We start from the raw sequence: 16,052 nt of genomic DNA, 5'->3' as shown, positions 1-16,052 counted from the left end.
TATACAGCCCAATGAGGATGAAAGAGGTAGGCCAGGGGTTGAGGGTATAGCTCAGTCCCCAGCACCAAGAATCAAAACAACAAATGGGAGGGTAGGAGTAAATGTTTGTGTACTATAAAGTTAGAAATAAACTCCTAAAATAACTGTGACAGTAATGATAGTCAAGTCGGGCACTTTCTGAAAGCTTTTCATCACAACCTTGTGACCTAAGTGCTATTGTTATCTTATCTACATTGCCCAAGCAAGGAAACTGAGGCAAAAAGCAGTTAACAGCCACGGAGTGGGGGCAGATCTGTGTATCTGCCTTCAGAGCTCAACAGCTGTGCTCTCCTGCCCCTTGATAGGGCAGGCATTTCCCAATTTCCACATACCCTGGTTGTGTCACAGGTCACTGGAGCCGTGGGCCTCAAGGACACACACACACTCTCAAACCTCTCTCTCAAAACATATTTTTCATGGGAAATAGTTCATGCCTCCTGAGCAGCCTCCTAAATCTGTTTACTCTGAAAAATATGTTTATGAGTTGGGCAAAGTACAGGAAATCATGACTTGTGAACTGGAAAACTAGCCAAAGAAAGTCTCTCTTGAGCAAGTAGGTACATGTGGGACTTTCTGTACTGCTGGGTTTGTGCGAGCAACACCTATAATGTGTGGATGAGGGATGACAGCCAGGAATAGGCACCTTCACTTGGATTCATGAGGTAGATTAGCCCCACCACAGGGTTAATCCAAGAGCATTCTTGGGCTGGGATGTAGCTCTGTAGCAGAGCACTACAGTTCAGGGAGTTTGAGTGATGTTGTGTTTCTCCATCCCCAGACAAGCCAGACCCCCCAGCTGGCACGCCTTGTGCCTCTGATATCCGGAGCTCCTCCCTGACCCTGTCCTGGTATGGCTCTTCCTACGATGGAGGCAGTGCCGTACAGTCCTACAGCGTTGAAATCTGGGATTCAGTGGACAAGATGTGGAAGGAATTAGCCACATGCCGCAGCACCTCTTTTAACGTCCAGGACCTGCTGCCTGACCGAGAGTATAAATTTCGTGTACGTGCGATCAATGTGTATGGAACAAGCGAGCCAAGCCAGGAGTCTGAGCTCACCACGGTGGGAGAGAAACCCGAGGGTAAGCTTCCCCCACATTTCCACCAGTGTGAGATGCATGTGCCTGGACAGGCTTGTGTGTGTAGAGACCACAGTGAGAAGGTGGCAGCAGAACTGGCAAGGCATCTGCTGTGACTGGCAGGGCCTTTTGACAGTCTTGATTTCTAAGGTTCTGATGCTGATTTGTACTTTTTAAAAAATGCACAAGACTATTCAAAGAACATGGAACCAGTGGGCTAAAGGTGCAATTTGCTGGCAGAACTCTTTCCTCACATGCATGAGGCCCTGAATGCCACCCCCAGCAGCACAAAACAAATTCAAACAATTGTACCAGCAATTCTGGTGCACCACCACCAGGGGGTGATGATGTGTTAATCAAGAGAACGGTTCCAGCGGGGAGGAGCTTAGGCAGATGTTAGGTTCCTACTTACTCCTCACCTCATCCTTCTCTTGCACTCACATTTGAGTGTCTGCATAGGACTTGGAATACAGAGAAAAAGACAAGGATCTTAAAGTGGGAGGCAGACATGCATACACTGTAATGAGATGGGGTACCTTTTACTATACTGACACAAAGAGAAAGCATATGGCAGAAGTTTGCCACGGAGAATGGGAAACTTCCAAGTGGGGGTGACATATAAGCAATGTCTTAGGAAGGGGAGAGAAGGAAAGGCATTTCCTGTAGAAAACATCAGCATGAGCAAGGGCAGGAAGTGATGGCAAGGGGTGACACTTGGAAAAATATGTGTAGCCTGGGCATTTGTTACATGAGACAGAACAGGAGGAAGTAAGAAGAAACAGGCAGTTTAGGTAAAATTATGAAGCTCACTAATGACTTTTCAGGCAGGGGATTGAGAAGAGTAGATCTGTGTTTTAGAAAGGGTACTACTCAAAGCTGGGCTGCGGATAGCAGCCCTGGTGTCCTGGGAGCTTTGTAGACTCTCAGCCCCAGGCCTTCAGAATCTTCCCTTGACATGATCTGCCGCTGAGCTGATTCATACCCCATGAAGGCCTGAGAAGCTCTGGAGTGGAGGATGGGACAGAGAGCTGAGATAGGAGTCAGCCAAGCACCAGATGAGCCTCTGTGTCCAAGAGAGGAATGAGAAGGGCATGAACTAAATCCCCAGGGTGTAGTATGGACCATTCCTGATGACTTTTAGAGTAGAGAGTTGACCAAAAAAATTGGAAGAGTAAGATAACTCCCAGTCACTGGTTGGGAAACTAAACACAAATTCAACAACCAGTTAGAGGGTTTTGGTTTTCTGTTTGCTTTGGTTTTGTTTCTGAGTTGCTGAAAATTGAACCCAAGGCCTTTGTATTGAGCTACATCCCCGACCCTTCCTATGTTTTACTATGAGTCAGGGTGTCACTAAGTCACTAAGTTGCCCAGGCTGGGCTCAAACTTGGCAATTCTCCTGTCTCAGCCTCCCAGAGTGCTGAGATTACCTGCATGTACCACAGTATCCAGCTCAGGTAGAGGTTTATTAAGAGTCATGAGTAGTAATTGCTACATGCTAACAGTATGACACTCACTTTACACACATCATTTCATTTAGTTGTAATAACCCAGTGAGGTAGAGACTATTATTATCCCTATTTTACAGGTGGGGAAGTGAGGCTTAGAGGGGTGCTCCTACTTGTCTGGGGTCACAGAGTGTGTGTATAGTGAGTAGAAGTGTGACTCGGAGCAGTCTGACATGAAACTTGTGCTCCTCTGGTCAGACTGAGGGAAGAGTCAGCGGCTGCTCCTGGTTCCTGGATTAAGGGACTGGAAGGTTACATTAATAGGGAATCTGGGAGGAGACTGGGCTCTGGCTTCAGAACAGTTGAGTTGAGGTGGCTGAGGGACTTTCAAGGGGAAATATCTTCAGACTGTGGAGTCCAGAATTCAGGAAGAAAGTTAGTGCTACAGAGGAAAGTGAGCTAGTGCTGCAAACTTAGAAGTCTTCACCGATTGATAGTGGAAGCCATGAGTATCCATGAGGTCACCCCAAAGGGAGTACAGAAAGGCAACATCAGCGCCATCATATAAGAGCCCATGGGACCAAAAGAAAGGGCCCCTGGAGCCTGGAGACCCCTGTAGAAATGGGAGGGAGCGAGAGGCAGAGAGGGCCTGGTGAACTGCAGCAAGGGCTGGAGACAAGCGAGGTGAGGACTAAGAGGGCTCTTTGGATTTAGCCCTGTGGTTGGCAATAATCTTTGAGATCAAAGTCCATAGAGTTTCCACGGGGTGGGAACATGGTTGCCTTGGTTAAGTAATAAATAACAAAAGAGGGCCAGGAATGCGGAGTATTATCACAAGGAGTTTCATGTAGGGAACAGGAAGAAGATGCTAAGAATTGAAGGTAGAGGAAGGATTGGGGACCAGAAGAAGGTGGAGGAACACCAGGACCACAGCTCTTAGAGAGAGGCAGGGTGACTGCAGAAGACTAAGGGTATCGGAGAGATGGGAGTGAGCCAGCCTGGAAAGACCATGCAACTAGAAGCATCAGGAGTGCAGAGCTTCCTTCCAACTCAGTAACCCTCTGGAGATTTAAAAATTAGGTCTAAAACAGTTATCAAGAACTTTAACTTTTTTTGAGGCACTAGGGGTAGAACCTAGGGCCTCACATATGCTAGACAAGTGCTCTATCATAGAGCCATACCCCGGCTAAAACTTGACTTGCAAATGTCTGGTAAGAAACTAAGTAGCAACCAGCTTCCACTCCCGCTCTATAATTCCGGCCGTATAATTCCCGCCCTACACCACATTTTCTACAGTGGGCAGAGTCGGGCACCAAGTTCCAGTCCTAATGTTTTGGGACATTACTTGGGAAAGTGGCAGGAGAGGAGGAGGCTGCAGTGAGAAACCTTCATGGGCTGGAAAAACATCATCTAGGTCCCCGCTATGGTGGAAACCAGAAATCCTTGACCAGCCAGGCCCAGAATCCCTGACCAACACAGGCGGCAGGAGTGGAGCCCACAGCAGCTGCAAGGTGGGCTCCCAGGAGACCCAAACAGCAGCTTCTGAACTGTGGGGAGAGCCATAGGGCCAGGAGTGGAGTGCACGGTGGGCAGGTGGCGTTACCCTGAACTCCACCCAGGGCAGCCCTCAGAGTCCACCCCTCTGCCCTCCCACTGGGAGCAGACACTGGGAAATGTTGAAATCTCCCAAAATCCGGGAGAGAGGAGGGGTCCGGGCCACCCAGGGCTTCGAGACAGGAAGCTGCTCCCATCCCCAGGCCCAGCTGGATCAGGCCAGGCAGGAGGAGGAGGGGAGAATAGTTGGCAGGGAGGCCTGAGAGTGGGGGAGGGGTGCCCTGTGCTGCTCAGATGTTTGTAACAACTGGGGAGCCATCACTCTTCTTAAAAGGGAAATGGCTCTCAAAGAAGCAAGCGTGTGCGCACGCGTGGGGGGGGGTTGGCAGGCAGACAGGTGAGACTGAGTAGCAGGTCACGGAAGGTCACTTCTGTGGAGCAGTGGTCTGGGGATCATAGCAAAAGCAGTGCTGATGGATCCACCAAGCCCAGCTAATGTCTCTGACTTTCGGCTCAGCGGTCACCCCTCCTGAATTCCAGGCGCTGCCTGGTGCCCAGGGACACAGTGGAGGACAGAGTGGGCCCCATCTGGTCCTGGTGGCTTCCCCCTGCCAGGGCCACCCTGTGATCAAGACCCCTAACCTCACAGCTCCCTGCCTAGTCTTCCACGTCACCAGAGCCTCCACTTTGACCCACTCTCTGCCATCCCAGCCTGACCTTGAACTCCACACCTATCTGATCTGGCTCTGACTCTTCAATCCATAGCCTTTGCTCCTGACCCTGATTTGTCCTAGTCTATTTAGTTGTTCACAGAATAGCTGTGCAGTCGGGGCTCCTTGCGAGTCCCTGGGCAGGGAGAGCTGCGCCCTATCGAGGGCTGCCCTTGCCTGGTGCCCAGAGGCAGTTGTCCAGAGCCAGGATGCCCCCTAGTGCCCACGGAGTGTGCAGCAGTGCTTGGCTGAAGAAAGGCACGGTGCTCTTCCAGGGCACTGACTGGACCTCTGCTGTGCGCAGGTTCGAGCTCTCAGCTGGTTCTCTCCTAACCCACTCCAACACAGCGACACTCGGCTCTGTTTACAGAAATATCTGAGAAACTCTGCAAAATAGCTCTTCCACTTAGCCCTTGGATCTCATAGCTCATTCTAAATAGTTTTGATTTGCCTTTTTTTTAAATGTTTAGCCAAAGTCCTTTCTTCAGCAATTCTAGCTCCTTCCTTTTTGGAAAGATGGGGAGCAAGTGCACATTTTTGTCCTTGCTAAAGCCCTTTATGGTCCACGAGCTTGGCTCACTGCACTGTGTCTCTGCCTACTCTTCTCCTACGTACACACCCCGCCAAGTAGACGGGAAGCAGGACAAGAAGGGAGGTGGGGAGTCAGCAGCCTGGGGCTTGATGCCAGCTCCCCAGAGGAAAGCTTCAGGGAAGAGTGAGCTGAAAAGAGGGCCTTGAGTCTCTAAGGACAGGGGTTTGGATGCAAGAGGGTGCAACGGGCAGGAGGTGAGGACAGGTGTGGTGCAGAAGGCCAGGAGGCCAGCTCTGCGGGCCAACGTCCTCTCCGAGGCTGGCTGGGAAAAGCCGCAGGTACCAGGCCAATGGAAGGACCCTTGTGGCTCATGGCACTCTTCACAAGCACAGTTAAACTGTTCCCTTGGAAGGCAGCGGGCTGAGAGAGCCTGTCTTCCCTGTCTCTTACCCTGCTGCTCAGAACACTCCAGTCCCCTTGCCATAGAAAAATGTGAGAGGGGAACAAGAAAATGAAGGTGCTCAGTAGACCAGAGCCACAGATCAGGACTGTGGGGCCTCCCGGCAGGAAAGACAGACTTTCTCTCAAAGACTTGGGCCAAGGACTGGCATCCACCAGGTGTCTAGTGAATGGTGGCCTTGACCCTCTTGCTTCCCTGAAACCTCTGTTTGAAATATTGTTGAACTAACCTGAACATCTATGGGACCTCTTACTGTTCTTGGAATCCCTCCCGACATGGGGCCCACGGGCCTATGTACTTGCCTCCCCCAGGAAGAGCTCCTCAAGTGGTAACGTTTATGAGTTGATGAGGAGTCTGTACACCTGGCTCTACTCTTGGCCGTTGAACTCACTTGTTCCCTCGTACTGAGGATTGAACTCAGGGCCTTCTCGCTGAGCTCCATCAACTAGCCATTTTGTTTGTTGGTTTGTTTTGTTTTGAGACAGAGTCTTAATTGCCCAAACTGGGCTCAAACTTGCAATCCTCCTGCCTCAGCTTCCTAGGATGCTGTGATTACAGGAATGCACCACCATATCTGGCTTACGACTTCCTTTCAAATGATGTCTGCTTAGACTTCTTTCCCCTCTGGAAAGGCCAGGTCTTTTCCAGTTGTCTTAGCATGGCAGCCCTTCCTTCCCGTAGCTTCCATACTTCACCCAGCTCCACCTCGACCTTCTCAACTGCCAGCACCCAGAGCCCTGGGGATGGATGTCCCACTGTATCAAGACCCGTGGAGCAGTTGTACCTGTTGCCAGTGGCATTGTCCCGGTGGTGGCACTCAGTTGACTGGAGCAGGAGGTTAAGGAATTGCCAGGCCTGTCACCCTCGGGGTAGAACGAATCAGTCTCGCAAACACTCCCAGGCACCTCGCTTGCAGGTCGGCTTTGTCACCGATGAATCGGACAGTGTCACTTAGCTCTGGGCCCTGTGGATCTGGAAAGGCTGACCAGGGAGGCCCGCATCCCTAACATTCCCACCCAGACTGCTGCATTTTTCCATGGCACTTTGCTTTCAGTGTTATTCTTCCCAGTCCTCTCATGTTTAGTTTTTCAAAATTAAACTATGTCAGCAGCATTTTAAGAACTCCAAACAGATCACAGCTTCTCTCGCTCCTGTTTCAGGCTCGTAAACTCTCTCAGACCTCTTGTTCAGCAAGAGGCACTTGCCCTGGATGGCATCATAGTGTTCCCCTCACTGGCTCTTGGGTTACAGCGACCTTGCCTTCCTGCCACAGCTTGCAGGGGGTCCACCGTCCGCGGGCCAGCTGCACCTCCTCCCCGGCCCACTCCCCTCCTTCTCCCTGACCCGCTCCTCCTCTTCCTCCCAAGCCCACTCCTCTTCCTCCTCCTTCTCCTCCTTGACACACTCCTCCTCCTCCTCCTCAGTAGCCCACTCCTCCATCACAGAGCAGCATTGAGGCCGCCAGCAGGCAGCGTCCCGCCGAGTGCTCTGCCCACCCACCCTGGTCCTCACAGGAGGTGCATCCACACAGGCAACTCCCTTCCCAGCCTTGCTCTGTAGGGGCCTCCACAGAGCACACCCTCTCCCCCAGCCTCATACGCATGCTCACAAATTCACACACGTGCACACACACTCACACATTATCCTATACATGCTGTCATTATCCTATACAGTCACACACGGTCCCACATACCCACACACTCACATGCACTCACATGCGTCACACCATTCCACACCCCAGTACATACTCCCGTGCATACGTGCACTCACAGTTACACACTGGCCCCCACACACTCACACATTCATATATCCCTACATGGTCCCCACACACACACACATACACACAGGCAAATGCTCACATTCACACTCCCATGGCATCCCTCACACACACCCTAGACTCACACTGTCCCACGGGTACTCTCACATTCACACACTTGTGCACTGTCCCACGCACTCACACTCTGCCGATTTCTGCAGCACCCTTGCTGTGTCCCCCAGAAATCTCCCTTGTCCATCTGTCAGCCAGAGCACAGTCCAGACTGTGGGCGGGGGCGCGGAGCGCTGTCGAGCTGCAGCTAGAGCTGGACAGGCTCTTCCTCGTACAGATGAGGGCTGGAGGCCGGGAAGGGAAGGCACCCGGCCAAGGTAGGGAAGCTGCAGAAGCCCTGCTGATAGGCAGACACACAGCAAGGCAAAGGAGAGCCAGGCGCTTCCAAGGGGATGCGTCCTGGGGACACTGCCCGCCCCACGTCTGCCCTCCACTCCCAGTGTGTCTTGGGTCCCCGAGTCCTCCTCAGCCTACCTCAGTGGGCACCAGTTGGCCTCTTGGTGTGATGTCACTCATTTGTGTGACTCCTCTCTGCTCCTGTTGCCTTTAAGACATAACCCAAGCGCTGCCCTTTCCAGGAGTAATCACTGGCTCTGTCATCGCCTCTGTGTGCCTCCGTCTGTGCCATGATGAGATGGCTTCACTACATGACACTTCATAACTGATACTTCAAGTGTACAGCATCTGTCTCTGCCTCTCCAGCTAAATTAGAAGCTTCAAGAAGGAAGGAGAAAGCATGCGTAGCATGTATTTTTGGTTGGTTTGCCTGTGTAACTGGCAGTGAGCTTGATACACTGCTGGGATTTTATTTTTAAAAAAGTTCAACAACTGTGGATTTACGTTGGAAGCATTTTAAATCACCGACGATCAGACTAGGGCAAGAAGGGCAGTAACAGTTCTGTGTGTAGCCGGTTAAGTCCAGAGGCAGGGAAGAGATGTGGGGAGGCTGCATCTTGGGCTGCAGGGTTAAGAATGAGGGTCCTGGTAGCGGGGAAGGACTGGCTGGGAAGGGCCGGGACCTGCCAGTCTGCACCGGGCCCTGACCAACCCCAGCAGCTACAGAGCTCTGGGCCGGCCTGGTGCCCATGAAAGCTCCAGCATGCCTTGCTGTCAGCAGGCCTTGAACACTGACCTCTGCATCTTCTCTGCCCCTACCCCTTGTCTCCCCTAGAGCCCAAGGATGAAGTGGAGGTGTCAGATGACGGTGAGTGGTGGCCCTGGTCCTCAGGTCCGGCTCTCAGGGTGAACGGGGCTGAGCAAGGGGGCTGGATGGCTCACACTGACCCTGACATGTGCCCTCAGATGAGAAGGAGCCTGAAGTCGACTATCGGACGGTGACTGTCAACACTGAACAAAAAGTATCTGACTTGTACGACATTGAAGAACGACTGGGATCGTAAGTGGAAGGGAAGCTGCATCTGGGTCCCCAGGGGAGGTCAACGCGGGTTCCACTTCTTCCTGACCTCTGCTGTGCTCGGCCTGCTCTCTGGGCTGCAGTTCCTGCAGTCCTCAGGAGGTGTCATTCACCCTGGGCACTGGGCAGAGAATGGTGCAGTGCGAGGGCCCAGCCGCAGAAAAGCGACCCTCTTCCATGCCTCCTCACCAGCACCAAAACCTGGGTCAGACTGTCTGTCCCTCCCGCTGGGAGTGAAGGGACAGATAGAAGTGGCTGGGAGTGACCAGCACTGCCCTCGTGGCTCTCTCCATGAACTCATGGCTCTCTCCATGAACACCCTTTACTCTGCCTTGTCCCTGGGGAAGGGAGGGGGCCAACGGTCTCAGGTCCCAGTAGGCTGCCCCCCATCTCTCCCTGGAGGAGCACAAGAGAGAGAAAAGGAGTGGGCTCCGCTTTTATTTCGCATGTGGTTCCTGGGAAATGCGGTGATGCAAATCCCTCAGAGGCTCTGGGAAGGGAGTCTGCCCTGTCAGAATGAGTTACAGCCCGGAGAAGCCTTGGGGTCTCCAGTCGTGGGAAGCAAGGTCTTTCCTGGGTTGCCACCAGCAGACCAGTGCTGGGGTGGGGTGGCAGGCAGGGGGCCGTTCAGTCAGTGTTTAGGAAGCGTGGTCTCAGGCTGCCTTCATGGGCGCGTGCAGGGAAGGGAAGAGAAGGCCACCAGCCAGGGTTGTATGGAAACACACTTACTGGTCTAGCGCAGGGGCTGGTAGACCTTTTCCTTAACAGGCCATATAGTTGATATTTTAGGCTTTGTGTCCCATTGTCGCACAAAAGCGACCATGGACAATATGTAAACAAACAGGTGTGGCTGTGTTCCAGGCAGACCTTAACTATAAAAATAGGCAGGTCAGATGTGTCCCTTGGGCCATCGTTTGCCACCCCAGATGTAGTAGAAAGCTTAGCTAATTGTGTTTTTTTTCTCTCCTCCCCCTTTCATGTGCAGTGGGAAATTTGGACAAGTCTTTCGACTTGTAGAAAAGAAAACTGGAAAAATCTGGGCAGGGAAATTCTTCAAGGCATATTCAGCAAAAGAGAAAGAGAACATCCGGGAGGAGATCAGCATCATGAACTGCCTCCACCATCCCAAGCTAGTCCAGTGTGTGGATGCCTTCGAGGAAAAGGCCAACATCGTCATGGTGCTGGAGATGTGAGTGTCACTGTGGGCCTGGGAGTCCCCGCTCATGTTCCTCCCGCTGTCCTCCCCAGCCACCTCTGCCCAAGACGGAAAGTGCTGTAAACGGGATGTGACATGGAGAAGCTGACCAGCCTGTCTGTAGCCCTGTGCTCCTTTCCCTACCTAGAAGATATTGGGGTCCCCTGCACACTCTCCCTCTCATCTCCCATGAAAGGGCCGGAGCTAGCCCTATGCTCCTTGATGTCATGCAAGGCATTCTCACCTAGAACTGCTTAAGGAGGAAGGGAAGGTGCAGCAGCCTCCTAACTTCCCTGCAAGAGAAGGTCCAGCCTGGGGGCTCAGAATCCAGGAGCAGAACCCTTGCTCAGGCCCCTCCACATGTGTCTGCACATGCAGGAACTTGCTATTTCACACTGCACATTGTTCAGCAAACTGCTGTGATAGCCAGGCCTGCGTCCCCCAGCTCCATAGAATCAATGCATGACAGTATATTAAAGTCATCTGCTTTGCATAAGTGGTTAGGCGGTTTCCAGGCTTTTGCTTTTGCAAACAAGTGTTGTTTATACCATCTTACACACATCACTCATGCCTGTGTGTATCTGTAGTTTACATTCCCAGAAGTGAGGGAGTGCTGGGTTAAAGAGTATGCACATTTGCACACTTGAGCATTATTGTAGAGTTGCCTTCAGAATCCTTGTATTGCTCATACTGAACTTTGGGGGTGTCAGGCCTTTGAGAAAGCTCATGGGCATCTGAGCACTCTTCCCCAGGAAAGACGCAGGCTGTTCCCTCTGCTCATTGCAGGAACATTAGGGCGAAGAGTGGTTAAGAGCACAGACGTGAGTCAGATAGACCTTTCTCAAACCTTATCTCTGCCTCTGACTTGGTGTTGACCTTGAGTAAGTTACTCAGCTGTGCCCATCCTTACTTTTATTATCCATAAAAGAGGCTATTAAACCCACCTCCTAGATGCTGCAGGGATTAAGAGAACAATGCTTGAGGACATAGTGCTCTGAAACGGGAGGCTCTTAGTAGTATAGTACATTAACTTTTTCTGTATCCTGGTCTTTTTCTACCTAAAAGTATGCTGTGAGCATTTCAACATCTAACTTAGTGCCATGGAACTAATCCTTTCCAGTATTCAGGAGGCTTGGCCTCAAGTTCTGCTACAATCGAGATGTGATTTTTAATTCCTAAATCCTACCAGCAAAAAAAGGTACTTTTTGAATTCAAGTAATTAATCTTGAGTCTCCTTTTACCTATAAAATTATACAGTTCTGTGAAATCATCCAAGACTCAAAGAAAATCTTCACTTGTATCTTAGGGTCAAATTCAAACTTTCCATCCTTCCCACTTTGAGGAAATATTTAGCCTATGTCTGTGGCCTCATTCTTCCCACCCTCACAGTATCACTGTGGGCTGAAGCTTTGTTCTACAGCAGGTTCTTTCGTCCAGGCCGAGTGGGCGTTGTGAGGACATTTGGAGAAATGTCTTCTCCTCAGAAGCTAAACCTTGAGCAAGTTCGTGAGAGGGGACAGGAGGCAGCTGAGACTGGGTGAGGCCGGGCAGTCGCACCAGTGGGCAGAATACCATACTTAGCTTGGAATCAGGAGTTGGCAAGCTAGATGGAAAAAGCCGGGAGAAATGTAAGAAGGTTTCAGCTGGTCTGGCTTTCATCCCTGTACCCACTCCTCCCCCATGGACAGGAGCAAGTCTTCCACGCACAGATGCCAGAATGTTCCCTGCACTTTGGATACAGAACTTGCTCCGTGATAGGAACTCAACTAGGGGAGAAGGGAGCAGGTTTATACACCATCTGCACGTCCCTTCCAGCCTAACCTTTGTAAGAGTTGGCCTTGGAGAGGGGAAGGTTGACATTCCACAGCACAGTCTGCTATTCTACTTGTCTGATAGAGAAACTGGGATGAAATGAAGGGTGATTCCTGGTGATAGAGGAAAATAGAATGTATATTCAGAGCCCCAGCCTTCCATGCAGCTGCCTCAGAGACGTGAAGAGGAAAAATGGGCATTCCTTCAGCCCTTCCAGCTTCTGAGCTTACAGGACAAGCTCCATCATATAGCAGTGTGGCTCTGAGACAGGGATCTTTCCTGGCTTTTTACCTGGAGCCTGGACTTGTCCTTGTGAAGGTGTCTGGGACATGCCAAGGGGTGATGGGACCCTGGGCACTAAAAAGACCTTGAAGTTTAGGCTAAGGCAGTGGTGGGTGATCTCACCCTTATGCTCCTATTAGCAAAGCTCATCAAAGAACATCTAGCTGGCTACTGTGGCATAACGAGCAGAGGGCCTGGGCGCTGGGTCCCAAGACAGCCTCATTCCTTCTGGCTGCCACCAGTGAGGCCTGACCAAGCTAACTTTGATGGCAGTAGGTATCTATTTACCATTCACCTGCTCACTCTTTATTAAGCACACATTTCCTCAGCCTGTGTTGGCCCATGGCCTAACCCTAGGTCTTTGGGTGGTGGCTTCTGCCTATCAAACCAGAGTCTTGATCACTTTGGAACCTATAGAACCATTAATCCAGCTTATTTTAAGGTGATCCTTCCATCATAGGAGGTGGATCACTGGAACAGTTTTCAAAATACTAAATATATTTGAAGAGCAGTGAACCTATCTGAAGCAATATTGACTAAGCTCCCTCTAGAAATGCCACAGCAAATTATCTCCATAGCTTGGATGTTATCACTCATTTTAGACATTCTGAAGGCACTGAAAATAATGGCTGCTTGCTTTCTTAGAATATTTTAAGTTTAAAAGCAAATGTGTCAGATAGCACCAGATACAAATGAGCCAGGCCTTTTGCAGATAGCCTGACAAACAACTTTGAGACAAAGGTGACTTGATGCAAAGAGTATAGACACAAGTGCTTGGATACCCATGGAGGAAAAAATCATTTCACGTGAAGAAACTGATTTCTCTGAGGATGTGAATTTCCATTGGCTGTGCAGGAGTGGTAGTAGAATAACCCAGTATTTCCTAAATATGTTTGATCATAAGAGTGACATGGGGTACGTCTTAAAAATATGGATCCTCAAATCCCTCCCAAGAATCTCCAAATCAAAATCTCCAGGGGAGAAGCTTAGAAGTCTTTATTATCAATAAGAGCCCCAGGTGATTCCTTAAAGTAAAAACTTTTTTTAAATTGATAATTAACATGCACTTTCTTTATGCTTGGAACCTTTGTAAGCAGTCTGCCTGTTAACTCATTTCTGCCTTCGCTTGCAACTCTCTGAGTTGGTGCTGTTTTTATCTGCAGCTTACAGGTGAAGGAACTGACAATCTACTTTGGAGTTTGTCTTGGAGCCTTAGTGGAGAGCAATAGAAATGGAGGGAGGGTTTAGGACAAGAGGCGCCACCTGCTGGTAGCGCGGGGACCTTCTTCTCAGATTGGTTCTACAGAGTCAGTTTTAGCTCCCCCTCGTGGCCACTGGCACACACTGCCCTTTCCCAGTTTAGCCCTGTACCGCGGCGCGAGGTAGAGGTGGATAGGCTGTGGTGTGCTGCGTCCCATATACATCCCTGTCTGTCTCTCCTACAGGGTCCAGTGACAAGATCCACTTAGCCCACCAGGATGTCAGACAATAATTAACATGTTCTTGGCACTGGCTATGTACCAAGCACGATACTTTACACAGGATCCTATATTCCTAGTAACTCCATGAAGTAGGGAGAGAAGGCAATGGCAACTAGGGCTCAGAAAGGTTAAATCAAGTTTATAAAAGACAGACAGATCCAAAGTCATCTCCTTCCTGTCTTCATGATGATGCCCCTTGAAGGGAGCAATCCCAGAATGAAGCCCACCCAGGCTTGTTCTGCCCCTGGACCTATAGACCATGAGTGTACTGATATCTGGATGCCATGTAAGTTACCACAGAATGGTTTAAACCCGCAGAGCAGTGATCAAGAAAAGTGAGCTAGAGGGCTGGGACTGGGGACCAGAGAAGACCCAGGCAACTCAGACAGCAGCAGGGCCATGCTTATGGAAACTGAGTGATTTAAACTTGAGTTCCGTATAACTAGAAGACAGCTAGGGTACAAGAATGTCCCCCTATGCATCTGTGGTCACATATGACACCCAGAACTGCCCGTTTTGCTAAGGAGCCCACCTCTGAGACTGCCAGGCCTGTGGGCTTCCCTGACTCCACATGTCACCCTGAGCCCTGCTCCCCACAGGTACAGAGCAGCAGGAAACCCAGGGGCCCTGGCCTCCTTCCACAGTGGAAGCCTGGGTTTAGAAGGCTGCCGATGTGCTGCTCCTTTTGGCCTCCCCCGGCCAGATGCCTGCCAGCCCAGCCCATGATCCTGGGGCTGACCCCAGTGTCCTTCCCCCTCCGCCTGTCCCTGCAGCGTGTCAGGTGGCGAGCTGTTTGAGCGGATCATTGACGAGGACTTCGAGCTGACGGAGCGGGAATGCATCCAGTACATGAGGCAGATCTCGGAGGGGGTGGAGTACATCCACAAGCAGGGCATCGTGCACCTGGACCTCAAGCCTGAGAACATCATGTGTGTCAACAAGACGGGCACCAGAATCAAGCTCATCGACTTCGGTCTGGCCCGGAGGCTGGGTAAGACCCGTCCACCTCTCCTGTCATCAGCGCTGCGGTGGCAGTGGCTGTGTGTGTTTCATACATCATTTATTAGAGGAATCATACAGTACTGGGGTCAAAGTCAGACGCACTGAAGCCTGCTCAGGTTCAGAGGCAACCCCTACAACTTACTACAGTGTGACTGTGAGCCCCAAATTCCTCACCTATAAAAGGGACTAGCAGTAGTGACCACCTCATAGGATCATAGGACCAAGGACTTAGAGCTGGCGGACTCGAAGGACTTCGAAGTGCCAGTGCCACGAGCATAGCAAGCACTATGCAGGCACTCACTTCTTATTTGATGGTGATGATGCCGCCACTGGTGGCAAAGTTCATTTTGGTAACGGTGGCTCCTCATATGGTAGTTTTATGTGCACAGTTTCCAAAGCACTTTCATGTTAAAACAAAAAGTTTAAAAACCTCATTGATTCTCCCTGGGACAGAGGCAGGGCAGACTTTCTGAGCCCGTTTGTTTGCTAGGAGTCAGTGATTTGCCCATCATGCCCACCAGGAGCAGAGGAGGCTCCAGGGCTGGAATAGGGTCCACAGGCCCAGCTCAGGTGCTGCAGTGCCTCTCTGCTGTCTGTGCACTAAGCAGAAGGGGGCGGTGGGGTAGAGGCCAAGCCTCGTCCCCAGCCCAGAAGCTGGCTTCGCCACTCTGCCGCTGCAGCCCTCCGATGCCCCAGTCACTCTCCCTCCCAGCCAGCTTCTCTTTCACAAGGAGCCCTGGGGCCAGCGTGAGCTGGCTTTGATTTCCGATCCTGTGGGGAGCAAGAAGCTGGCCAAGCCAATGCCACCCTGCAGACCTGGTTGAGAACTATGAGGGAGTGAGATGCTGATAGGCCTTGACCTGTGAGGTGATCAGGGTGGTCAGGCCAGTAGCACTTCCGGACCCGGGGCAATGCACCTGCTCTGTTCTCCTGCTCAAGGGACAGGGTGGGCAGTGGCCGGTATATGGGGCCTGCTCTGGATAGTAACCACTAATAATTAAACAAACAGAGACACAGGCTTGGGAAGCCGGCAGCATCGGAACCCAGAGAACACAATGTTCAGGTTCCCTTTGTGGGAGGTGCTGTGGGAACAGCAGTGTTCAGCAAGGACCGGAGAACCAGGAAGTGGGTAGAGTGCAGCAGGAGGGGAGTGGGAGTTGGAGCAGGGCCTCCACACTGGGACAGCTGTAAGTGCTTCGCTGTAGAACATTTACCATGGG

The 16,052-nt window shown here is 51.2% G+C and overlaps 1 protein-coding gene across 5 annotated transcripts in view; it reads left to right on the top strand.

Moving 5' to 3' along the window:
• Mylk (myosin light chain kinase) overlaps window positions 1–16,052 on the top strand; it is a 248,001-nt gene that overhangs the window by 208,987 nt on the left and 22,962 nt on the right. For all 5 annotated transcript variants that reach the window (XM_013515195.1, XM_013515193.1, XM_013515194.1 and 2 more), the window contains 5 exons: window positions 818–1,120; window positions 8,818–8,850; window positions 8,949–9,042; window positions 10,046–10,249; window positions 14,604–14,821. In XM_013515195.1, the coding sequence (XP_013370649.1) occupies window positions 818–1,120; window positions 8,818–8,850; window positions 8,949–9,042; window positions 10,046–10,249; window positions 14,604–14,821 (852 nt within the window). The remainder of the gene's footprint in view (window positions 1–817; window positions 1,121–8,817; window positions 8,851–8,948; window positions 9,043–10,045; window positions 10,250–14,603; window positions 14,822–16,052) is intronic.

Source organism: Chinchilla lanigera, unplaced genomic scaffold (genome assembly GCF_000276665.1).
Source record: "Chinchilla lanigera isolate Chin_1 unplaced genomic scaffold, ChiLan1.0 scaffold00026, whole genome shotgun sequence".
Lineage (NCBI taxonomy): Eukaryota > Metazoa > Chordata > Mammalia > Rodentia > Chinchillidae > Chinchilla > Chinchilla lanigera.
The sequence above is the reverse complement of the archived record's forward strand: the minus strand, read 5'-3'. Positions and strand labels throughout refer to the sequence as shown.